The 27415-nt window shown below is 41.2% G+C and overlaps 1 protein-coding gene across 1 annotated transcript; it reads left to right on the forward strand.

Moving 5' to 3' along the window:
• The first annotated feature begins 1826 nt into the window (after window positions 1–1826).
• Window positions 1827–20605, forward strand: LOC147893405 (DDT domain-containing protein DDR4-like). Its single transcript, XM_087385846.1, has 12 exons — window positions 1827–2235; window positions 2547–2657; window positions 2866–2952; window positions 3082–3119; window positions 3197–3278; window positions 6682–6788; window positions 6883–7042; window positions 7131–7223; window positions 13855–13978; window positions 18820–18862; window positions 18994–19188; window positions 19382–20605. The coding sequence occupies exons 1-12, from the start codon at window positions 1924–1926 to the stop codon at window positions 20277–20279; spliced, it is 2250 nt and encodes a 749-aa protein (XP_087241972.1). The 5' UTR covers window positions 1827–1923; the 3' UTR covers window positions 20280–20605.
• Window positions 20606–27415: the final 6810 nt, after the last annotated feature.

Genomic DNA, 27415 nt, shown 5'->3' on the forward strand with positions numbered 1-27415 from the left:
AAAAGCATTCCCTCACCCAAGAAGCCTCCTTCTCTTGTGTCCTCAAGAACCTTTGGCTATAGCAATTGATGCTTTGATACATGCCTCCCACTTCAAGAAGAAGTCATGTACGGAAATCCGTACGGAAAAAAGGATCGTACACGTACGGATGCAAAGGTGATCTTGATCAATGTCCACTGACAGCCGTAGTACTCTCTTGGACTCAGCGCCATTCGCTTGCATGGACTATCGCTTCCCGAGATTGATCTTTTGGAGATCCTTTCTAAGCATAATAGACCAACCGGATCGATTGCACTCCTTGTAAATGTAGCTACATCGGCCAACGAGCCAGAGGTGCATGTCATGTTAGCGTCATTCACCTCCATGCGTGTCTTAAGGAACTTTCTCAAATCCTCAACCTCAATTCTAGAACTACCAGTTTCTCCTTCAGCACATCTCCTGTCAACATGTATATTGTCAGTTAGAACTCAGAGTCCATCAAACTCAGTTAACTAGACTAACGGACGAGAAGAACGAGAGGGACAACTCGACGCTTCCCTCCATCCGAGGAGGTTTCAATCTTGATAGGGACACAATTGATTAACTCATAACAAGATTAATGATGAAAAGTTGAATATGATGGTAAAGCTTTTTATGTACTTATGAGTATTTTCTTCTCTCTCTTACATCTATTCTACCTGCTACCCACTGACCCAAACAAAAACATTGAGGTGTTTTTGACATGTGGAAGAAGAGTTTAGAAAATGTTGCTAGGCGCTACCCTTGGACTCATAGACTGTCCCGTGTGAGCTACCACAAGCTCTTTGACTATTACCCTTGGACTCTTAGATGCTCTTGGATTGCCACCATCAGCTCTTGGACTACCACCCTTTGACCCTTGGACTAATAATGGCACACATATACACATGCATGAACTACACATATACACATGCATTGTGTACACAACACACATATACACACATGTATACATGCACACCAAAACACACATACATACACACGCATACATACACATGTGCACTCACACATACATACACACGCATGTGCACTCACACATACATACACATCCATGTGCACTCACAAATGCACATATGTGCATGCATACACACATGCATACGTATGTGTGCATGCACACCCCATACACATGCAAGTGTACATATAGGCATGGGTGTGCACACGTGTGGGCGCGTGCATGCATGCGCACATACACAGATACGTGTGTGTAAGCATAGACATACATGTGTACACAACACACACATTAGAAGGGGATGAAGTGTGTGTGCAAACACAAAAATTGTCACACATGCACATAAACAAACATGTAAGTGTGTGCATGTACACACGCGTGTGCACACAGAGAGAGGTGGCACATATGCATGTGCGCTCAGGCACACATAGGTGCATATGCATGCACATACACATACACATACACATGCACTTACACACACATAGGTGCATATGCATGCACATACACATACACTTACACACACATAGGTGCATATGCATGCACATACACATGTAGATGCACAAATGCACATACACACTTAGATGAACTTACACACACACACACACACACATACATATATAGTTCTCACTTGATCAAATAATCATGCAATCATTATAATGTGGCAGCATGGAGGAGGTTCCATAGGAGGAGGAGAGAGGGGAAATGAAGACATTAGGGCAGGAGAGTGGAGGATTAATGTGGGGCGTTAAGGGAAGAGAGGGGCTGATAAGTATGTGAGAGAGCATAATGAATGATGGGAAACTGGTTGTTTTCTTTTTCTTTCCTTTGTGTGAGAGGGGTGTTGGCGGTGGTTGATTGAGAGAGCAGAGCTTTTGGCGAACGAAAATTAAGTTGTGAAACAAACCGCGATCGATCCATCGATTGCCGAAAAGCAAGGAAGCCGAAGCAGGAGAGCGACCATGGCAACAACAGCAGCAGCCGCCAACGCCAACGGAGCATCCCCCTTCATCCCCATGCTTGACTCCCTTCCTCCCCCCGCTCGATCGCACAAACGTCCCCCCCGTGCTTGTACCGCTCGTACTCCCTCCCGCTTGGCTCCCTTGGCCCCTTCCATCGAACGCCCCGTCCCCCGTAAACCCCCCGGTCCTTCCCCCTCCGACCCTGATCCGCCCTCCCCTATGCTCCTTTCCTCCCCCCCCCCCCCCGCCCAGAAGCACCGTTGGCAATTGCGCTCCACGTGGGAGCTTGCTTCCGTAATTCACTTCTTCAATGTGAGTACTGTTTCTACTGGCACCCCGCCCTTTCCGCTGAGCGAGATCGCAGCTGCCCATTTTCGGTCTCTTCCCTTTTCGCTTCGATCCTTGGCGTTATTCAAATATGAGACGCAAAACGAAACACAGATCGCACACTGCGATCTTTTTGAGTCCGTTGCTCGCGACGGGGAACCAATTTGTTTGCGACGTCGGTCTGAGTGTAGGACGAGGATGCGATCTCGACACTAGGAAAAGTTAGGGCTTTTTGAGTTGTGAATTTTGGGAACTTCTTAGTGATGGTGACAGCCAGCCATTTTGAGGGGATGCAGGTCTTCCGTCCGATTTTACATTTCAAATTTGACTTTTCTATCGAGGAACTAGAAAGCGCAATACTCTCTCCAAACGCTTTACTGGACGACATCCACATCGCTCTGTTAAAGGTGCGTATCTATCACAAATTTTTTTATCGTAGGACGTTGCGATCTGCACCCGTTTTTTCCATGCTGTGTACTACCTGGTACTCACCCTGACATTTTATTGTACTCGTCTTCCATCTGCACGAGAATCCACTGCTGTGTGTATCGTGTTTTATTGTTGGAAAGGAGTAGTCGCATTGTTGCTTCTATTGAGTTACTGATATACTCGCAGGCGATTCCACCTATAAGCAGAGCCCCTCTAGGTCGGGAAACGTGGGTAACGGTGCTTTGTAAGAAGTTGAAGGAACGGTGGCATTGGGTACGCATCAGATTGTCGTCCTTCGTTGATGTCTGCGTTTGTGCTTATTTGGGCATCATGACTTACTGCTCAATCAACTTAGCTATATCGGAAACAGAGAGGTGTTGATCATGTTTTCTCTTGCTGTAGGTTGCTGAGGGTCCTTTTCCGTTGATACCTTATCATGGGTGAGTCATTTCAACCTCGGTTCTTCATTTAATTGTCTTTGTCTTCAAATGCCAATCCACTTTTTCCATTGTGACAGTGAGGAGATTGCAACTTACAAGGAACTTGGTCCGGATATTCGTGTTATAATTCTGAAAGCTCTCTGTGAGGTCCGTCTTGATGTAAGTCTCTCTCTCTCTCTCTCTCTCTCTCCCTGTATTATGAATAGACGTTGTGGGCTTGGTCATGACTTTTGTTTATACCCGCTTTTTACACTGATGACATGGGATGTCATAGTAGCTAGTCCTGCTATGTGTGATGGAGTTTATGGTTTCTACCTTGTGAGTGACTATCATGAGATTGAAACTGCACACTGTGTTGTGTTTTCGGAGGATAAGGTTGGGCATGTTCCTAGAGTCATCTAGATATGTATGACTTTTGTTCCATATCTTTAGAACATCCAATATAATCCTGCAAGAGTGGGAGTAGATACTGCGTTTCCTCTGTTTCTTGCAGTTGTATTTTCATGCCCGCTATTCTGGTTTTTTAGGTCTGATGAAATGTTTCAACGACTGCTACCACTAAGTGATTTGCTGTAATTTATGGGTTGTCTCGTTCTTCCAGCTCATAATGGTATAAAGTACTCAAGTGTATGTAGCTTATATAATCGCTTTAATGCTCACAGTCGTTCTATCATATTGGGCTTTGTGGTCATGTCCCTTTCCCTTTCTCTTGCAAGCACACAATATAGTGAATAGCCGAAGAAATGCCACATAGATTGCATCTCCTACAGTCTTTTGGAGGTGTGCATGTTCCAGGTGTTCTCCCTCTGGGTGATCTGTTGTCTTAAAATTGGATCTTCCTTCTTATTTTGGCTTTTCACCGCTAAGGGTTCTTTTATTGGAAGGTTTTATAAGAGCCTCTTTAAACGTGGGTCCACTGCCCCAGGTTTTGTTTTATTTCTTGATGCTGATTTTCTTCCAACAGCTCACTGGGACACAAATGTCCAGGCCTTTGCACAGTTCTTATTAATGAGTTTAGGTCTACTGAGAAATGTTAAGGGTGCTTAGAATCACTAGAATGGAGACAATTCGGAGAACTAGGTTTCGATTGTTTACAAAGGAATCGAACAGGACGGGGAAACTTAGGATTGGGGGCACTATTTGGCTTTTCAGAGGATTTTTACAAGCATTCCACAGGAATGGTAGCTTTTCAGACCACCACATGCCTTTGTAAACACTTCTTGGGAGATTTTGGCGAGCATAGCAGCATGGGATATTCAGAGATCTAGAGGCACAGAGGCTTTAGATGGTTCTGGCACACACATTGGTCAGTATTTGGATAGACACAGTACAGATGGCCATTTGGGGGGGTCTTCACGGGCAGCCTCTACCAGGAGTACTACCTTCTTGGCATTTTCAGCATCAGCCTTGGATTTTCTCTAGGTCTCTTATGGGAATTTGATTTTGCTCTATGTTTTGTTTTCTCATGCTGTGTTCTTCCCTTCAGCTTTGCTCTGGGAGTTTCTTTCATACTTAATTGAAGTCTTTTCTTTGCAAGAAATAAAATAGAAATAAATCAGTATGTGGCTTCATGTTCAATCTAATGATAGAATCAGCTTCACCATCACCATGTATTCCCTCATTTTCCTCTTTGTGATGCATGCATCTTTAGAGGCTGATCTCTTTCCTATAACCAACAAAATAATAGGTCTTTAAGATCTACTCTTATGAAAAAGAAAAGGCTCGTAAATTGATTAAAGCCTTGGACATAATTCTGTCAACTGAATGACAGGCATCCCTCAGAGAGTTCATCCACTTCTTATGAAATGAGCGGAATTTTGTACTAGAGAGCTACAATCATCAATGTCAGAACCTATTATGCCAATCTTGATTTTCCAAGCTTGTTATCAAAGTCAAGCGTGTGTGCAAGACAGCAGGACAAGCAGGATTTCAAAGAATATGAAAACCACAAAAAGGGCAGTAAACACTCTTTTGGAGAAGACAGCAAGGCTAATAATGGGAACTTTGTTGAGGACTCGAGAAGATTTTGGAAGAAACTACATGCAAAAAAATCTCAAGCCAAGGAGGTGACGTCGTTGGACATGAAAGGTTTTGCTAAGAGGATTATATTAGAGGGAGTGGAAGAAGTAAACAAGCCGTAAGCTTCTCTAGTAGACACTCGGTTTTTTAGCGTACAGGAGATGGATAAAGGTATCAAACATCTAGCAAACGCAGAAGGGTATGAGAGGGCTGAAATGATTAAATGGTGGGAGAAACTTCAACCACAATGATCACAAATATGCTCGATAGGGCAAGTAATTAAATGTAACAAAACGTTTCAATACACAAGGGCAAAGAACTGCAGGATGATCATGTTAAGATGTTTAATGGCAAAGCTATATGGGACTCTTTTGAGCAGAAATTAAACCAGGGAATAAAAGAAAATAATGTGAGAGCTCAACCCCAAGCTCGATTGAGGCATTCAGCAGTAGATCAATGTCAGTGATAGAGGAACCTCAATTTTCAAGGAAAAGGAAACTCTCTTCTATTGCTTCGTGGATTTTAAGAAAGCGTTTGACACAGTGCCCACATAGAAGGCTGAAGCTATGAGAGAGAATGGTAGCTTTGAAGATACCAAAGGATATAAGAGACAGCACAGCTATTTAGATCTGTCACATGAAATTGCTATTTCACGCCCCTTCCTCTTACGTCTCTAACATTTCTCGTGTCTTATATTAAAACCTCTATTTATACCTCTCCCCACCCTAGGTTTCTATTCCCTGGTTCTTTTGAAAACCTTTAGTCTCCCCATTTGATAATCTCTTCAGTTCTGTGATACTATCTAACACAGCCTTTAGCATTGCATACATGCAAACAATCCAAGAAAGAATGCAAGGATCGCTTAGAAATAGGCTCAAACTTGCTGTCCTAGAGTGCTTGGATTACGTGCTGAGCTTGATGTTTGTCCTGGGAGGAGGGCTATTTGGATGACTGAGGGTGTGGAGGATGCTGCCATGAGAGATGCTCTTGTCAGACCTGTAGGGGCCACCATCCCTTGAGTCGAACGAGTACTATCAAACTCTAGCCGGTAAAGAAGAGATGAAGAAAGGGAGTGAAGAGTATGGTTGAAGGAGGCTACAATAATGAGAGAGGAAGGAAGGAAAGGCAAGGACCAGGGAGGTTTTTCTTGTGGGGGAATGAGAGAAGGAAAGAAAGATGAAAGAGGGGAGGGAGAGGGATGTTGCTCACATAACAGCTGGTGAAATGCCTTGGCCTGGGTGGGGAAAAATGGACAGCCCTTGCAAAAAATGGGCTGAAGCTTAGCCAAATGAAAGAAGCGACGAGGCTGATATGGCGAGCATATGGACCTACACAGACAACAACTCGGATACATTTGTGTGTAGAGGACAGTTCTTGTTAAACTGCAACTTGTAAAAATAAATTACATTGACAATCTTAATGAAAATGGGGTATTTGTCAGTTGTACAAACACTGGAGTGAATTTTACAAATTTTGTCAGTGTTATACTCACAAAATTGTCTGTTGCGCTTTAATGTTCCCGTTTTCCTTTCTTGTTCTGCAGCAAGATGATGTGCGATCCTTTATTGATGACACCTTAAAGCAAGGAGCCCCTTATTCTACCTTTAGAAAGGAGAGAATGGGTATTGATATGCAGGGAACAACGTATTGGTAAGTTTTAGGATTTTTGGGAATGTTGCTTTACTTTGGGGTGTCAGCATATTTTGATCTTCCAACTAATTCTTGATTATGGAACACATTTTAGGTATGAAAACGATCCCGTTGCAGGACAGAGGTTATACAGAGAGCTACGAAGGGGTGATAATAAAGTGAAGTTTAAGCTTCGGGGTCGCTTAATGCCCCCTCCTGCTACATGCCATTGGGAGATGCTGGCAACAAATTTGGATGAATTTCAAACAGTCGCGGTAAGCATTAGCTATCACAAGCATGAAATGGAAATTGTTGCTTCGATGTAGGTACAGACAATGAGATTTTCATCTGTGAGTAATGCAGGAGAAACTGTCTTCAAGTAGAAACAGGATGGAAGTTAGCATTGGTAGGAGGATATTCAATGATATAGTTCCAGATCTGAAAGATCTTCAAAAGGTATTGTGAAATGGTATTGATTTCAGCTTTGCAATTATTTAAGTTGTACATCTCTCCACTTGGGTTCTCTCTTACATGTTTGAGTAATTTTCATATCTAGAAGTTCAAATGTAAAATTGAAAGTCACAATTTTGGCCCTTTGAAGTCCATGTACATACAATAATGAGAAAAATATAACGGAAGCTGAAAAGCATGTTATTGTTTAAGGACGTTTTATGCTGGGGTGTATCATCCGTGTCTTTGAGCACCTACCTGTCTATTGTGCACATAGATTATACGTATGTAAAAACATACCTACTTATGGTTTTACTTAAAAACCGGATCGGTTGTTAATGAAGCAGCTACTACAAGTGTCATTAAGAGGGGTATTTAATGAACTGTTCAATGAGTAAACTGTTTATAAACGAGCTATTCAATTATTAAAGCAGAAATTTTATCTAGGAGGTTTCAATAGTATCAGAGCATGTTGGTTTGCCCAAGAGACTCCGCGGGTCTTTAGAAACCCAGTATAGCTGCTTATGCTTGGGCACTGATGACGACATAAGTGTTGCTTTGCTTGCTAAGTATGTCTTCCTTTTGTTTTTCATAAAAGTTTTTGTTTACCTCTTTTTTCTTCTCTTTCATATTCTCTTTTATTTTCTCTTTTATTTTCTGTGTAGATTTTTGATCTTTAGAACAACAAAAAATCTAAATTTGTATGATTGGACTTATTCTAGTCTTACAAAGGTATATATAGATATATATAGGTTTCAATAGTATCAGAGCATGTTGGTTTTGATTCCAAGACTGTTCCTTCTATGGTCTAGTTCAACCTTGATTATTACTGAAGACCCAAAATCTTTAGCCTATGCTTTGATATCACTTTCTCTTGAGTCTTCATTGTTTGGTTGAGAATATAGTTTTTTCAACTTAAGGAGTACTCTTATTTCAGTTTGCAATAGAATTTGGTACAAGTCAATAAAAGGAAAATAATGCAAATAGGATACCATAGTCTTAATCACACTTGGTACCTTGAGAGGATACTTTTCCTTAGTCATTTAGTCAACCAAGGGAGCTATATATTGTAAGTAGGCCTAGGACATTTGTCCTAATTTACTAATGAGATGTGGAAACATCAAGATGGTCTTCTCTCTTTCAATTGATAATTAAGAAATGGAGAAATTTTCTATGCAGTCTTCGATAATGATATTCCAGGTTAATATCAATCCAATATCACCTACATGGTTGGGCACGCATTTTCCTTGTTTCTCACCATGCATAATGCATCTATGACAAAATACATGCATCGGGGTCTGTCTATCATATGTGCATGTCTCTAATGGGTACGATACTTTGCACATGCTTTAATATAACCAAATTTAAGGCTTTGCACATGCTTTAATATAACCAAATTTAAGGCTTGTGATAAGTAGCATGTCCATCATATATCATTTTCATGGTTGGACATGTATTTCTCCTTATTTTTTTTCACCACACGTCATGCAGGAGTGATGCAAAAGGGTGTGTCTGTCATAATTTTCTATGTCTAGTGGGTATTGTACTTTGTACAAGTTTTAATCTCACCCACTTTAAGGCCATGAAAAGTATCATTCCTATCCAATATCATTTGCATGGTTGGGCACGCATGTTTCCTTGAATAGTATTTATTTCCACTAGTACTATGACGTTTGGTATCCATCTTACTTCTACTAGATAAGAGAAAGATGGAATAGAATTGGAAATTACTTTTCTTAAGGCACATTTTGAAATAGGTTGTGATTGAACATCCTTGATACGAGAAATTTAAAAAGTCTTACATTAAGGAGTTTTCTATGAAAGTTGTCTTTTCTACTCCTAGATCGTTGATATTTCTTTAAATCAATCTTTTTAGAATAGAAAACCAGAAGAGGTGCTCATTTGGTGAGCAACAATGGGGAAAAGCCTCTGTGTACAAGAGAAAGTAGAAGAGGTTTTGCTATATCCAATTTTCAAGATGAGACCTGTTATGAAATACAAAGTCCCTAAAACTCATCTTTTTAATTCATTTTTGTTGAAATAGAGTTTCTCTTTATCATGCATATAGGTACTAGTTGTCTATGCCTGGTGTTTGAGGATAGATCCCTAGTGTTAGGGTTATGGGTTGTCTTACTTATGAATTCTTCCAAATATTTAAAGCTCCTAATAAATGTCTTGAGAAGCATTTTTATTTAAAGTCAAGTGCCCATGCACGAGATGCCAAACGTATTTTGAGGTTTGTTTATTTTCTTGGAGTTTAAATATTCAAACAAGGCTTACCAAGAATTTGTGGGTAGTTTCATTGCCTCTCCACAAAGCATAAGCACATGTGGTCATGCTTTGGATCAAGCTACTCCTCTTCAACATTGGAAGATAAATTCAATACACTTTTAAAAAAGAGATATATGATGATAAATATTGTGCATGCCAATGTAATAAAGAAACTTGGAAGCATTGGATATAAGTGAGGAAATGTATTGACTTAAGGATCAAGCTAGATTGCTCTACTTGTGATGTTGGAGTATGTGCCAATCCCCTTGTGTAGTGTGCACTTGATGGAAAATGGCAAAGGGTAAAAATGGCGCGAAGGCGTTGAACGACATATGCCATTGGGGGCTTGAAATAGCCCCATAATTAAATGTGTAGTTGGTTAATACTTGAATATATGGGCAGATTGGAAACACCTCTAGAGTATCCCTCTCGGGACTTTTTGGGAGACTCTAGAGGACTGAGTGGCTCAGAAGCCATGGGAACGGTGCATTTATGACCCCTACTAGTATTTGGTTGGTTGCCTATGTCTTGGCCCTATCAGTGGTATTAGAGCTACAGTGGAACTGCTCATGGACTATGTGTGATTGTTTGTCATGCGGCTAATGCGTGGCAGTTGCCTCTTCTAGACTGTCTATTGCAAAGGCGTCGTGTCCCTGGCAATGATTAAGTGCGACTTTGATTCAGTAGCGGCTGCTTGCACTAGCGGCTCATTTGGTGTGACGCCAAGTTTGGTGTCCACTTATCGAAGTCACACAATGCATTTAAGAGTAAATATCTGATGAGCCAAAATTCTAAGATTTTTAGAAAGAATCGAGATGATATACCCATGCAAGTCTCATATATATTGTTGGTAGTGAACAAACCCATTTTATTGCAGCTATCTTTAGTGCTAATGATATTTTACCAAAAATAAGTATAGGGGCAAAATATTTTGTGATGGTATTTTGCATCAGTACATTTTTAATTTTCAAGAATGTGAACTTCGATTAAGTATGACCAAAATACAAAAATCCAAGATAAAATTCTATAAGAGTCATGTACAGAGAATAGGGGGGTACTTGGGCTGCTAGGTTGGCACGGGTCTCTCCCCTTCACAACAGTTTGCTTTTGTGTTGAAGAGTGTCAATTTGGAATTCAGCTAGACTTTACTCCCTTAGAGGGTGATAGTTGTACTACTGGCCATGGCCTAGTTGTTCGTGCCACTCTAGGAAATGTGTCACTCGGGTCAAAAGGACTATAATGAATTTCTTGTGGAGTGGGCTAGATGGTTCGGCAGACACCAGAGTTAGGGTCGCCTGGGAGACTTTGATTTGTAGTGCAAGGCCTTGCTTTGCAAGGTTGGGGTTAGGCGGCTTTTGCCAAGACAGGAGCCTTGAAAAAAATTTCATTCATTGCATATAGTCTTGCTCTTCTTCCATGGGTGGGGATTGGATGTCTAGTAGCATGTGGATTAATACATCAGCGCATCTTAGGATTCCTTCCTCCCCTCTTATGGTTGCCATCTTGAAAGCTTGGGGCAGCTTCAAGAGTAATCTTCGGAGAGTTTCCCCCTCCTCTCTAGAAGAGATTGATAGGCAACCTATCATGTGCAATGATAGCATACTCGATGATCATGGTAGACCTCTTTGTACTTCTCGTTGCATGTAGTCGTCCATCCACATTGCCCTGGGTTCATGGAGGGTTTGGCTCTAAGGAGGTGTCTTCATAAAATATTCATAATGGGATCTCAAGGATTGGGAATGGAATGATGCAAGGAACCGTGAGAAGAGCCTTCCATTCTTTTACTACACGGTTAGCAATGCCAGGAGGTTTCAGCTTAATTTTAGGGGTTGGAAGCCTACTAGAGCTCCTCATTGGGAGAATTTTCAGATTTATGCAAACTCATACAAATCCTTTTGGAGAAGACCTTGGAAATCCTTCAAGAATAGAGAAATTATTCGCCTTTCTATTCATGGAGGGGTTGTAGTGCACTTGTGGAGGTCCATGTTTGGGTCAAGCCCTACTTGCCCTGATGCCTTTCTATTGAGGAGTCCATCCAACATTGTTTATGGGATTGCAGACAGGTGACGTTTATCTGAAAGGGGATTGCTAGCCTTGTAAGTACTTTTGTTTCCTCCCCCTTCTTCACGACCTGGGGGTTGGGGCTTGGTGGCTTGGCTCTCTCTTTCAGGGCCTCTGGTCTTTTATGAAAGGCGTGACTCTTCTCAAGCTCTTTCGGTTAGACGGCATTTAGTTGAGTCATGCTCTATGGATGATGTTCCTCTCTCTCCTTATAGACTTGCACATGTCTCGGTGGATACTTTTTGGGAGATTTTAGCGAGCATTTTAGCATAGTATATTTGGAGATCCATATGCATAGAGGCTCTTGATGGCCACCGTTAACACACATTGGCTAGAATTTAGACAGATGCTGTACACACTTTGGTGGCGATTTGGGTGAGCATGCAAGGGTCTTCCTTGGATTCTTATGTTGTGGGATCCACACCAAAGGTTTCTTTCTAGGTGTACACCAGGAGTCATTGTGGTGGAAGAGCTAGAAGAACATGGAAATCTGTTTGTTGCAGTAGGATTTTAGAGTGTCTCCAAAAGTGAGTTTGCATGGTAGTGTAATACAAAGGTGCCCTAGTGTGCTGTCTGGGCAGAATGTGTGCACATGATAGAATGAATGCCTTTAAAAACATATTTCCTTGCTAATCAAGTGAATAGATTGAAATTTGATCCGTTAAACGTTTAAACAGAAGAGCTCTTCCAAACTCTTCTAGTTAACGCCACGAACACTAACTTCTTTGACTCCATATAAGCCATCAATTTTTGGTAATTATACTTATTAAGCAATCTAATACCAACCAAAAGCAATCTAATACCAACCTACAACACAAATTTTTGCCACGAGAATGCTAACTTGATAACTAGGTGGTAAATCATGAGTTAGCATTGCTATAGTTTTTTTGAGAAATGGTGCAACTACATTGCTCTAGGTTGTTCTTGTAGTTGAACTCAGAATGATACCTATTTGGTGAATCACCTTTTTGGTAGGCAGTGCTGTCATATGTATTGTGGTTTATGAACAATGACGAACGGTGGGTGGAGTTGTAGCTTGAGTTAAAATGTAGATACTATGGCCTCTTCATAGGGGGACATGGAACTTTTGATGTACTCGTGTGTGACACTCTAGAAATTAGCACTCTTTGGATATCTGCTGAGTCAAGAATTGGAGGCATATTGGGCCGGCTCTAGTATGAGCAAGCATATGGTCTCGGGAATGTCTCAATTCCTTCACTATATGTGAAGGAGGCTTTCACTTAAAAGTTTCCTCTTATAGTGGGATTTGGGCGTCTCAAGAATCATCATGTAGATGCAGTTCAGGATTGAGGGAGGCTGAAACAAGGCCAAAGCAATAGCTCTCAAGAACGGCTGTAGTTAAATGTGACTGATTCTTTGCATCATTTGGAAAACTTGATTCTTATATTTCTATCTTTGCAAAGTTTTTAATTCCAGCATATCCACGTCAAGCATCTTGATGCGTCTGACCCTGCCCTTCCCAATGGAAGTATCATGGAACATTCAAGTTCATTGAATGGATTCAAAAGATCATACATTTTTTTCTTTGGTAGTTGATGTTCATTTGAGCCTTAGATCATTAGAAACTAGAATGATCTTTTTCACATTCCTGTCACTGTAATCTTGCTCCTTAGATTTAGTCTGCTTGAGAGCGATTGAAAGTTGTGCCAAGTTAACGCCAGAAGTGAAGGATATCACGACCCCTGAGGAGCGATCTCAACTACACGGTAAGGACCCATACCTCGGTACTTAAGCTTACATTTAGTATTGCGGCTGCTATATAGGAGCGCCAAATCTCCTTCTGCCAGGTCCTTGTTCGCGATCGAACCACTTTTTACATCGGGCCTTTTCTACTCAGAGAGAGTAGGCTGCACGCAACTCTTGTCTCTTCTAACTTTTTGAGGTTGACTAGCCGTTCAACTAGCGTGTTTTCTGTGAGTCTTTCTTTTACGGCAAGATGGAGGCTAGGCTCTACATACTCCATTGGCATTACTGCCTCCACCCGAAAGGCTAACTTGAAGGGGGTACAATGTGTTGCCACTTTGTAGGAGGTCTTGTAGGCCCATAACGCTGCTATGAGCTTATGCTCCCAGTCAGTACGATTGGCTTCTACCGTACATGTGATGATCTTACAGCATGTTTTGTTGGAGCTCTCGGCCAAGCCATTTGCTCTAGGGTAGTATGGCATTGACTTTCTATAAATTATCATAAATTCACTTGTATAGGTTTTTTGTGTAAGGCAGGTTTATCTAGAATTGTGGGAAAAGTAGACTAACTTTTGTTGCGGTAATTTGTATTGCAACAGAAGAAAGAGCGTGCACTGAAAAAGCAGCAAAAGCAGGCGCTTCTCCTTGATAGCTATTTTAATACTGGCGGATTAGCTGTTGGACGCTCAAGGCGTGAACGCAAGCCTGTCACTTATACTTTTGGTAAGGAGTTGTTTTTATGTGGTTTTATGTTCAATGTGCATTGATCTACCTCATGGTAGTTTGCCATGTATGGAAGTAATGTTTCAAAGCATGAATTGGATCTATTCAGTTGTGAATTGAAAACATATGTGATGTGTAACAGTTTAGGCTTGGTGGGACATCAATGTTTCATCGTATTGCAAGTTTTTAAAAAGCCAATGAGCAAGTTATGCTTGGGTGGTGATGAACTGCTGCTTTGCGTACTCAGCTTCTAGTGGTCATGATCCCAAAAACTGTGTGATATACTCAGTAAATCATGTTTTGAGTTCAGCAATCTTACCTTTTGTGGGGCGATGTATTCTCAAAGGTGATGGATACCAAGAGTGTGAAAGAGTGCGCGCACCTCCCCCATCTATCCTCTAGGGCTCACTGTGTGTGTGTGTGTCGTGTGTTGTGTGTGTGAGTGTGTGTGTGAATCTTTTGATATCGTAATTGCATGTCCCCTCTTTGGGGACTGCTTCTTGTAATATATATATATATATATATATATATATATATAGAGAGAGAGAGAGAGAGAGAGAGAGAGAGAGATGGTCCAAAGCAACTTCCTTCTTTATTTCCCCCCCCCCCCCCCCCAAAAAAAAAAAAACAAAAAAAGTGTGCGCGTGCGTGCATGCGCGTCTGCCTGTCAGACTTTGTTCTTGACTGCTCTGCTCAATAATCCTTTAGAAAGGAATATGAGTGAGACTTTTGAGACCCTGAATTACCATGCGTTTGTGAGTAAAGTTAAACTTAGGTGCAAGCAGCCTTTGTGAAGATTCCTTGCAGGCCATGCATGGTTGGAACACTAGTGCAATCGGTTCCCGACTGCTCCTACCGTTAAAAAAACCTTAGAAAGGAACACGAGTGCAACTATTGAGACCTTGAATTACCAGGTGGTCTTGAGTAAGGGCAAACTCAGGCGCAAGCAGCCTTTGTGAAGATCCCCTGCAGGCCTTGCATGGTTGAAACACTTGTGCCAGAGAAATCCTGGTGCGTGCACCATGGGAATGTCATAGAGGACTGGTTGCTTGGATGGAAGTCTAGGTCCACAATGGACTTGCTTGAGTCTAAATGTTTGGATCTGAATGTTGGATTGACCCTTCTTGGTAAGTTTGATTATGGAATAGGCTTCCCCAGGTCCTCATGTTGATGTAATTATCCTGTCTTGACCAAAGGCTAAATTGGGTAGATAAAGTGCCTAGTTTGCTACCAAGAGTTGCCTAGCTAGACAGTCTTAATGTACTCTAGTGGTACAATCTTCTGTACTGCATTCCAAAATTAGGAGCCATGTCTTTTTTGCTTTGGAACCCCAGATTCCTCAAGGCATCATTGCTCTGATCCAAGCAAAGATTGTAACATTGCTCGTGTTTGCTCTTTCTGTAGATAAGGATGAGTGAGTTCTAGTTTAGCAGCAATGGCTCTGTTAGTCTATAAAAGGGTCCCACTAATTGTAAATACTTCAGTATTTAGTGTTATTAGGCTTTCATGAGGGCTTGCCTCGTGGCACCGCTGTTGTATTATCCCATATACAAATAAGTGCTGGCCCACTTTCCTAGACCTATGAAAGGGGTACATGCAATACTTTACAGATTCCATTCTTTGATTGTTAGGTACTTTCAAGCATGAGCCTTACTAGCTGTACATGCAAGAAGGATTAAATCTAGCATTAGCTAGCCAGCACCATGGGGGAGGTCATGTCCCATGCCCTCTTCTTAGTAAGAGTGAACTCTCCCCCTTTTGTACCTCTATATCTGCTATTCCTGCTATCTAGTTTCACCGTTTTCCTAAACGGTTACTGTTAGCAGCCTTTAGTAGAAGTCTTGTTTCAACTGGTATCAAAGCATATTTTGAGCCAGATCATAGGGATTTTGAGGTTCATTTGCTCTGAAATTAGGAGCATGCCATCTTCAGCCCAAGGCCTGCCTCTGTGCGAAAATTCCAGGGACCTTGTTCTGCCACGTGCCACCCATTTAGACGGTCAAATTATTAAAGTGCTCAGATTTTGGGAATTTTTGCATCAATGGAGAGCTCTCGACTTGAATTAAATCTAGGAGCCCATCTCCAGACTTCAGAGTCAGTCATCTTCCAGGTCACCCCGTCTTAACTCTAAGCCTAATTTTGAAGTTTTCATGACAGTAATGTTGGAGCAGCAGGAACAAATGATGGAGAAGCAGAGTAAGTTGATCCAGCAACTGTTGGACCAGCAATAGCAGATAATTGGTCAATTTATTGATGCATTGACTATAGGGACTTGAATAAATGACTATAAAAACAGATTTCCCATCTCTAGGGTGGATGATTTGTTGGATGAACGAAAGGGATCTCGTAACTATTCTAAGATGGGCCTAGGTCAGGATACCATCAAATAAGGATCAAGAAAGGTGATGAATATTAAACTGCTCTCAGGACAGAAAGAGGACATTGTGAATTCAAAGTGATGCCTTTTGGGCTCACTAATGCCACTAATGCCCTTACTATCTTCTAGTATTTGATGAACCTAATAAGCATGTGGCCCAAGCGTTAGAGATTCTCAGAATGCATCAACTTTATGCCATGTCTTCTGAGTGTACATTCATGTACAAGGTGGAGTACCTGGGTTATATCATTACGCCTGAAGGTATTTCAGTGGATCTTTTGATTAAGCTATGGCCAACTCCTTAAACACTTACTCAGTTGAGAGGATTTCTTGGTTTGACATCATTTTAGATATCAGGCACTATACCAAATGAGCAGGGTGGTTCCCTCCTGCTCAGTCAGCCTTTGAGGATCTCAAGAGTGCCCTCATATCAGCTCCGATCCTGGTCTGCCCCGATTTTTCAAGGCCATTTCTACTAGAGACAGAGCAAGTGGTAAAGGCATATGAGCGGTTCTCATTATCCCATATACAATTAGGTGCTGGCCCACTTTCCTAGACCCATAAATGGGGGCTCAGCTGTACTTGCAATTCATTCAAGATCAATACACTACAGATTCCATTATATGATTGTTAGGTACTTTCAAGCATCAGCCTTACAGGCTGTGTACATGCAAGAAGGACAAAATCTAGCATCAGCAAGCCACCATCATGGAAGCTATCACGTCCCATGCCCTCTTCTTATAAATAGTGTAGTCTCCCTCTCTTGTATCTCTATTTCTGCTATTACTTTAGGAAAATTGTGAAACTAGATAGGAGTTACTGCTAGCAGCCTTTAGTAGAAGTCTTGTTTCAAAGTTGAAATTGGAGCCACGATTGAGGTTCTTGATCCTTGATGGGCCTTAGATTCATTGACTTATACCATTGATCTTGATCCTTAGAGACTGACTTAATTGTCTCTAGAGCATGGTGAGTCTATGGAGATGCACATGACATCATAAGTATGTGCATTTTCAACATGATAATTCTTCTCAATGGAAGACTCCATCCAATCCAAGCAAGGTCTTTCAAAAGGTTGCTCAGCCCATGTGCTTTGCAAGGAGTGAAACTTTATAGAGTGGGTAAATCTGCACCATAAAAGGAACAGCTCATTGCTATGTCTACATGTGCCCTTCTCCTAGGATGCTATGCAGCTACAAGGCTAGCTTGTACAGATGCTCTCGGGGCTGACAAATTAGTAGCAACACTTGTATGTGCAGACGAAGCTTACACATGTAGTCATGCTAGCACATGTGGGAAAACCTATTACACTTGAGGTGGGAATGCTCGACCTCAAAGATCAAGAATCACAGGTTCTTACCCAAGACAATCCAACCTCTTTGCAAGTGCTTGCAAACATGCGAGCTCCATTGGTGGCACTGAAGGGCAAAGGAAGATTCCCTTTTTCTGAACTCTATAAGTGAGTCTGCACTCAATTTGTACCTCCACACATTTTTGTTAAGATATTTGGTTGCTCTCGATGCTACAAGGAGGGGCAGTGTTAAGAGGTAAAAGTCGGGAGGGGGAGTGTAAAAGGGGGAGCTGCATCTTTTAAGAAGTAAAAGTCGGGAGGGGGAGTGTAAAAGGGGGAGCTGCAAAAAGATGCAGCATAAGGGAAGAGAAGATGATAGAGCTAACATGTGTGTGTGTGAGAGAGAGAGATGGGATCTTCGGGATCTGAAACAGTGTTCCCCTGTTCCAAGAAGGGGGAATGGTGTTCCTGGAGAACTATGTTGTCATATTGTCTTCCAAGAGGATTAAGACAGCTTGAAGCCTGAAGATAGCATCACCATCTCAATGAGTTTTCTGGAATTTGTTGCTTGTAGCTGGTAATGTACAGCATGAGCAATGATGGTGTTGGAGCTCATTTGCAGCTAGTGGCCACATGTTTGAAACTTTATGCAGGCCGGAGTAGCACTAGTATGTTGGATGAATTTTACCCAACAATGTAGAGAGGGATACAGGAAGGAGAGAAGAGGGAGAGAAGTGGGGTACACCACTCGGTTGGGCTGAGCATCCCCTGATGTTTACTCACAGGGGAGCATAGGGACAGAACCAACGAGCAATGCTGAGCAGGAACTTCTGAAGCTCAAATTGGTCCCCTTTTCTTTTCCTAATCTTTTTTTATAAGAATTGGAATCTAGAAATTTGGATGCTGTAAATTTCAAGAATGTTGACATATTTCTGCTGAGTTCATTTATTGAACATAATCCATTTATTGATCATAATCTCTGAGCTACCATATCAGGTCTGATTCCCGAGTTCTTGCCTATTTAATTGCTATTCCTGTACTGGGGTGTTATTGTGCCATGAATGGATCACAGCAGAATGAACTAGAAATAAATATACTTTTCTTTCAAAAAATTAGAAAGATTTTGGCTGTTTCCTTTGTTATTTACAGTTGACTAGTGAATTCTTACACTTGCAGATGATTACGATAAGTCAATAAGTGAAGCCATCAAGATCACCAAGTATGTATCCACTGACAACCATTTTTCGCTTGTTGTAAAGTGATTGATCTTATTAGGAACGTCCAGAGCTTTGGCATGTGAAACTGTCATCTCAAGCCTGTGATTTTTTATTCTGCTTGATGGCACAACAGAAGGAGGCAATCCTCTCCAGAATCATTGATCGCAGACAATAACATGACAAATGGTTTTACAAGGCAGTCAGAGGAGGAAGCAACCGTAAACCATCCAGAGGCTCGCCATGTTACAGAAACTGCCAGTCAGTCAAAACAGAACGAAGACAACTTTTCATCCGATTCAGAATTCTCACCTGATGGACAATTTCGCAGGTAATTTTTCCTGGAACTTTGATCTTGTTGTGTGCTGGTTAAAGTTCCAATTTATGAAGGTGTAGTGGGAATTAAGTGCTGTGCTTGCCCTAGTGAGGTTATTTTAATCTGGAATCTCCTTTACTCATCTAACTGTGCTGGGGATTATTTTCTGATACATTCATGATTTTTTGGGCTTGTGCTTATATGTCAGAAGTAGGCGTCAGCGCAGACCTCAAAGGTACTCGGAGCGTGAATTTGTTGAAGCTGTGTCTGATAATGAAGCTGATGCCTATAGTGAGGATGAGATTGAAGGGGAGGCGGTATATGATGATGATTATGTGCAGAGGAGAAAATCAAGAAAATCTTTAACAAGCTCAGATGGCGATGAAGAATACAGAGGTGATGAAGATGAAGATGAAGATGAAGATGAAGATGACGATGAAGGTGAAGATGACGATGAAGACAATGATGAAGACAATGGTAGTGTTGGCTTCAGTGATGATAGAGATTACATTCATGAACAGCACCGTTTGAGACATGCTGCAAGGGGTAAAAGGAAAGGGGCAAAAGTGAAATCTGTAGAGGAACTTCAGTGGGGTCTTAGACGCAGCAAAAGGACTACCAGAAGCAATGTCGACTATAGCAAATATGATGAGAGTGATATGGAAGGTGATGAATATACAGAGGATATGGGTAGCCCACAAAGGGTAAACCACTTTAGTATTGTTAATCTTGCGAACAGTTTTGAGAACATGGGGGACAGCAATGATTTACAAGAGCTAGGACGTACAGTCCGGCAAGGAGATAGTAATGACTTGGAGGGAGAAGATCAACATGACTCCAAGGAGTTTCACAAAGGTGGGGTATATAGACCGTCCAATGGAGTGAAAAATGATTTGCATGCTGATACAAAATCCGGAAATAAGCTGCGCCGATATTTGGATCTAAATGTGGCTGCTCCTATGGGTGGTGGACATGATGATAGCTCCGCTGGTTTTAGTAGGGGCCAGAATGGTTCGTTAATTTTGGCTACAGATGGTGAAAGCAACGATGATGATGATTCATCTTGTGAAAGTCCTAAAGCCCTAGGTGATGGGCCAGTCAGATGAGATCCGAAGCTCTTAACTAGATTTGCTCTTAGCTTCTTTTAGAGTGGCCCTGTATGTATAGCTGCTTTACCAAGGCCCAGATGGCTTGTTCACCTTTATGTAGAACTAAAGCCCTGGTAGATCATGGTAGTGGGTTGATTCATTAAAAGGACACAACTGAAAATCAGGTGTGCAACAACGCTCCCATTGGCTGGAGCATGTATATTTTTTGAAAAGTGAAAAGGAACCTTTTAAAGGTCAGTTGTAATAGCTTTCAAGTCAAGTCTCCAAAGTCTGCACGACAGACAACTCAAGTTGGCTGAAAATGTAAAGCTGAAATTTATTCTGGGAAGTGTACTTTTGTTTGATTATCGATTTTGTTGGAAGATCCAGCTTCATATTGTAGATGACTTACGATAATGATCAGAAGCTTTCCACTCTGCTACAGTTGTAAAATGTCTATTTTTGGTCGTCTTACTTAGAAGATTTGGGGGTTCCCTCTTGTCACATCATCCCGTGTGCAACAATGCTAAACTTATGCACATAACAGACACACATGCATATGCATGTGTGTTTGTCCAAGCACATTCACGGGCCTGCACACACTTGTGCCTTGGTCACTCTTGCTCACGCCTACTTGTCCAATCTTGCATATATCCATGCATACATGCCGCTACACTCTTACCTCATGCTCGTGAACACATACAATTTCTTTTATGGGACAAGCATGTGCATACATGTGTGTGCAAGCAAATGCACATGCACGCACAGCATGCATACATATTCAAGTGTCAAAAATCTGGGTAATCTTGCCTGTTTGGTCAATAGTCAGCTTTAAAAGAATGTGGGTAACAAATGTCTTAAAGAGCCATTCTTTCACACAAACATGAGAGTGTGCCGCACAATTGGGACAAAACAATTGTTGAAGGCTTACATTTCTAGTGTTTTAGACAACGTAGCTGTACTTCTGCAAAAATTGTTTATGGCTTGAGAAACTTGCTAGGTACATGTACAGTTGTACCTACATACATATCTAAGTGCCAAAAATCTTGTCAATTTTCCTTGATTGAGATGGATCCTCAATGGTCGTCTATGAGGAACAAATGTATAAAAGAGCCATTCTTTTAAACAAACATGAGAAGTAGAAGTAGAGTCTATTAACGTCCTCACTTTTGCAACCTTTGTTTATGGCTCGACAAAGTTGCTCTTTTTAACATGGACTCCAAAGAAGAGAGAACCACTAACCCCCTTGGTGTTAAAAAAATCATATGATGAGATTGATCATGATGTAATGTGCGCACGGTCTACATATGATGGTTGCTTTCAAAAGCTTTATGTGGAGTTTACTTGTTGATTTGTGAGTGGAAATGGGCCACTAGGAAGTAATTCTTGATGGTACATCCATCCTATGTCCACTAGCCAAAAATTATTTGTGGCTTTAGTAACTTGGCCTTTGAACATGCACTTAAGTTGAACGCAATGAAAGACCATGAGCACTTCGAGTGTCATCGAAAATTTGTCGATGATCAAGTTATGCCCACGATAAGGTTTGCCTGCAAAAGCTTGTGGAGTTCACACTTGTTGGCTTAGTCTTGCCACAAATGATAAGAGCTCCACAATCCTCGAAAGGGTCTATATGCCTTAAGAGTGTTCCTTTTTAATGGTTGTACTTCGAGCATTAGCCAAGTACTTGGGAGATGAATCTATGGCAAGCTCCACACTTGCTCCATACTCTTGAAGTTTTCTTGAGAACTTTTGCCATCTTGGTTATGTAATTTGTGTACATTCATTGTAGTACTATTTGTTTATTTCCATGCAGACATGCAAAGATGCGTTCTCTTTTGAAAGATTGACCAAGCCTCTTGTAATTCTAAAATTTCACTCATTTATTTTCCTTGCATACTTACCCTTGTGAGGTTTGAGTGACAAAACTTCTCACCTTTTAAGACATTGTACCATTAAGCTTGATATAGTTTTGGTTTAAATAACGAAGCCAAATCAACAATTTTCAATGGGACTTGGTTTTTTTGTTGTTTAAGGTAACTTTTAGACAAGCCTAGGTTAGGCGTTGTTGCAATGCTTTGAAGTTTATATCCTTGTAACAAAGATGATTACACAAGCTTTTATTGGATGGTCTTTTGATATTCAATTACGATTACATTGGATGGTCCTTTGATATTCAATTACAATTACATTTGTGCTAAAACCTCTTGACTTCACACTCTTCCATGCTGTGTCTTTTTGTGCAAGTCGTTGCTCCATTGACTTTCTCATTTCGTCCATCGCTCTAGCACAGTGTTTTGCAAGTTGACCTTAGTAGCACCATCTTTGATGTTGGTTTGTTGGCTTTCTCAAACAACATCGAGGGAGTAGGACACCCTAATCCTTTATATGTATGCAAACAGATGTTGATTGAGAAATAGACAATGGATAAGCGTTTGATAGTATTTATGATAGCATTGATATTGGGATTGGTGATTGGAAATATTATTGGGGGAGTTAAGACACCCTAATATCTTATACATATGCAAACAAGTGCTTGTCGCAATGGACAAGCCTTTGATAATATTTATGATGGCATCAAAATTTGGAGATTAGAGAGGTTATAAGGTGAAGCAAAGAGTACTTTTTTGATAATATGGTAGCTTTTTATACATTTCATGTTCATGTTAGGAAGAATGTGGCATGCGTCTTGTTGGGACATCAAACATCTCACCCAAATGTTTTATTCTCATTATGATAGTCTCCTTTATCTTCGAAGTTGTGTGGCATGACTCAAATTTATAACCTTTGCTTTGTTGGGTTGCTTTGTCAACAAATATTAGCATGATGGGATTATGTTTGAAGGCAAGCAAAGTATAGTATGGGATTGCCAAGATGCAGACAATTTCCCTTAGTGCTCAAATTGTGCTTTGCTTTTGCTTTTGAAATTATGGGGTTTTCCACAAAAAGAGAGATTTTAAGATCTTGAAATCTCATGACAAAGGGCAATGCCTCTTTTCAATTCGAAATCTTCCTCATAAAAATGAGGTGTGTATATTGAAAAATATATAGTCAATGACATTTGCAAATAAGGTAAATAGAAATGTACTTATCTAAAGTTAGAGACTATTGTCTTTTGTAGTATACGGTGAGCAACGATAGAGCATGCATCTAATAGTATGCCTATTTACATGTTTTTTTTTTTGGATGTTCAAGAGTTTGTTACGATAGTCCACCCATCAAAATTGTTAGATGGTGATAGCCATGTTTGAAAAACAGTTCAAATGGTCAATTTGACTTTCTAAATCTTAGTTTAGTGTTGGTGAATGTTAGGTTAAGAAGTTAGTCGAGTATTTCTTAATCGTTGGTTATTGGCCTTGCACACTCGGGATGCTAGGGATCTTAACTTCTTTTTTTATCTTTTAGCTTGTATGACATGACCTTCTTATGATCAAAGTGATCTCTCTCTCTCTCTCTCTCTCTCTCTCTCTCTCTCTCTCTGACCTTTGACCTACACATTTGGAATTGTAATGGTACCCTATAACCATATCCATGTAATTTCTCACAGGACCTCGATGGGCATCTGGTGGCTTCCCTACAAAGGGGGGGCACAATTTATGAGATTCACACCACTAAGACCTTTGAACTACACATTTGGAATTGTAATGGTACCCTGTGACCATATCCATGGAATTTCTCATGGGACCTCGATGGGCATCTGGTGGCTTCCCTACAAAGGGGGGCACGGTTTATGAGATTCACACCCCTAAGACCTTTGACCTACACATTTTGGAACTATAATGGTACCCTATGATCATATCTCATGGAATGAGATATAGCCTTTTATACAGAGACTTATTAGAGCCCAAAGTGCCCTTTGCCCATTGTCAGTTGTGGATACAATCGGGAGAAAGTGTTATGGAATGAGACTCATGAGATAGGTACAGCACTTTGGATAAGGAGAAGTGGACAAATCATCTCTCATTGGGACGATCTCTGTTGAGAGGCGCAATATCCATGTTGGATTTTTGCAAATTTGGATTCGACGCCCTTCTCAAGAGGACTTCTTCATTATTGTATGTGACTTCCATCTTGAGAGACCACACTTTGCTACTTGCAAGGAGGATGAGACTTCACCATACATAGCCCTTTACCTGAACATGATGCATTTCTTGAGTCACGGGGAAGCTCTCCTTATTGGGGATTTCAATGCAAGGATGGGCACACGGCAGGTATTGCTTATCGATTTTTGTGAAAACTCTATCTTTTAGAGGCTGCTGATCTATATGAGGCTGGGATGGCTTGATTCTTTACAACAGAGAGAGAAGAACCAATCACATCCTATGGGCATGCACTCTTCGATTTGGGCAGGATATATGATCTTGTTATTTGTAATGGTCTGGATGGATGGCCCTCCTTAGGTGGTTTCACTTGTTTCCCACATGGGGGGGCTGGGAGGGGGGGGGGGCTCCAATGAGGTTGACTACCTCATGAGATCCCCTCCCTTGAACTTGCTTATTAAATATTTCTTTGTGTCCTATCTCTTTTTTAGTATATCCATCCCTTTTTTTCCCCATAGAAAAGAACTTTCTATTAATGCTTGAGAAACTAACCATACAAATAAGCAATCCCTCAGGTGTGTTGATCATGGGAAACATAATAAAGAAAACCGGCTATTAGGAACCAGCCTATTTCTAGAGAACTGTTCAGAGTGTCTTTAGATAAGTGAAAAACACAAACACATCTCCACTCCTGACAGCAAGGTGCCAGCAGTCGGAGTATAGTCAAAAAGTAATCGGACTACAAAAACTATCACAAGATGTATAAAAAGAACAGAGAGGAAATCTTGCAAAGGTGGTATGTTTCTTGTATATTATGTTTTAGCAGAGAATACATCAACTCAACAACTCAAACTTTCAATAAGAGATGATACAAGGTTTAGAGCTATCCGAGATCAGTTCGATTGTTGTAAGGCAACAGTCAGTTTCAAAATTTAACAGTCATAGTCCAAAACATTATGTGGTGGATCAAGCCACTAAGGAGTGTTGTTAGGGACAATTACAATTGTCCCTACAGTTACAAAATGATCCCACTACTTTGTTCTAGTAACTCCCTCTTATTGGAGGTGTATTTAACCTATCCCATGGTCAGTGTCCACGTGGGTGGAGGCTATGCTTTCAACACTTGGCACTTCCGGTGGAGAGACTTTTTTACAAAAAGTCGGGGACATGAACCCTTTTCTATTGGAAATACTCCTTCAAGTGAACCTTGAAGGTATGTGAAGGATTGAGGTCAATCATTGTTCCCCGGGTAACAACTAGATCTACAGTCTCGGTTTCCTCTTCCTTTTCTTGAGTGTCTTCTGTTGCTTCTGCTGATTCTGGCGCACATGGAATGGCTAGGGGTAGTCTTGACTTCAGTGCTGGCATCTTCTTCAAGCTATTCTACCGTGTGCTTAGTAATCTGTGTCATGAATTTTGCAGGCTTGTTGAAATTTGTAGAAATCCTTGCTTTTCCTATTTCAAAGAGTGTGAGAGGGTCATCCAATGGCATCTACTTCTTCTAGGCATCCTTTGATTTTGCCCTCAGAGTCTCTAGCTCATAGGCCATGGCCTCATAGGCGTAGGCAGCTGATGTGAGCATCATATGGTCGCTTGGCTATAGTAAAGAGTCTGCCCTTCAAGGTATTCCACAACTCCTGGGATGTCCTGACTAGGTGATTCTTCAACTCATAAATTCATATTTGCTAAGGAATATGTTGTCTACCTCATCAGCCATTTCCTTGAGTTGTTGTTCTACACTTTGTAGTGCATGAAGCTGTTGCTTTAACAAAATATTCTCGATTTGAAGGTCATTTTGATTTGCTCCCATATGGTCGAGCTGGACAAAGAATTCGTCCTTCATTTCTTGGAGCCAACCTATCACAGTAGGCATGCAATCCTGTTGTACCTTAACCTGTACTGCCAGCTTTGCAATATGTTTGCTCTGCTGCTCCATAGACTGTGCATATTCTTCCTCAAGTTCTACAAGTTTGGCATGTGCACTGGCAAGCTGTTGCTACATGTCAAACTATTTGAACATGAATTCCTGTACTGCCTCTTTTTCTTTCTGTAATTGTTGGACCTGTTGCTGTAGCTTTGCTTGTTTGTTCTTTTGGTGTTCAAAATACTGTTGGAGTACGAGCAGGGCATTGCCAACTTGCATGCTTGACACCTCTGTCTTTGCGAATGCTAGTGTTTCCTTCACAAGAGTTTTTTGCAAGTCGAGCTTGCGAATTGGGGACAAATTTTCATATGGGGTCTTGGGGGGTGAGTTGAGGAACACCCGGGCCACGTCATCCTCGAGCTTCAGCCATGTTTCCTTTGGCATCATTGCTTTAGCTCGTTGGTTGAGCTTGATCTTTTGGTGGATTTCTATTCCGCTTGCTGAGGGGGCATCTCCTCCTTGGCCAGTGGCATGTCCCAGATTGTATTTGCTAAGGACTTACCATATACCACTTGTAATGCATCATCTTGAGAATATTGTGCCGCTTGCAAGTCTTGCACTATTACATCCTTTAATTGGTCAAATTCTTTGCTATCTTGTAGCTTTGTTCTATCATGTATGTGCTTTCTTCGATCCTCTCTGTATTGTATAATGACATTTGGCACCTCTTCCTTGTTATGTGCTGCAAATTCGAACAATGTTGTAATGAAGGGTGCAATCTTGGAATGTGCATTAGATGTAGTCAAATCCTTCTTTGCTATCTGCCCCATGAGACGTGTGTGCAATAGGTGAGCCCGACTTATGCGTGTGCCCTTCTCGGCTGCGTGGAGTACTATATAGGAATCCCATCTCATTGTGTTTGGCTTTACCAAAAGCTGCATTCTTTCTAGATACCACACCAGTTGTTGGCGGCGGCCTGTATCTTGCACATTACTAACAAAGAAATAATTTTTCTATGTTTCAGGCAGTCCGAATTCCTTGTGCATCTCACTATCTACATTATTTTTGTATGCAACTTCCTCCCTAATTGAAGGCAATTGAAAAACCTCCGAGATAATCTCAGGTGTCACCATGAGATTGTTGCTCAACATACCTCCCGATTTCTAGAAAGCTTCATACTGTGCGAGAGGATCTTGTGGGGCCTTCTAGGATGTCCATGGAAGACTTGCATACTGAAGCAAGCCAATCTT

The sequence above is a fragment of the Dipteris shenzhenensis genome, chromosome 15 (assembly GCF_047967505.1).
Source record: "Dipteris shenzhenensis isolate YYH24624 ecotype China chromosome 15, Dip_SZ_1.0, whole genome shotgun sequence".
NCBI lineage: Eukaryota > Viridiplantae > Streptophyta > Polypodiopsida > Gleicheniales > Dipteridaceae > Dipteris > Dipteris shenzhenensis.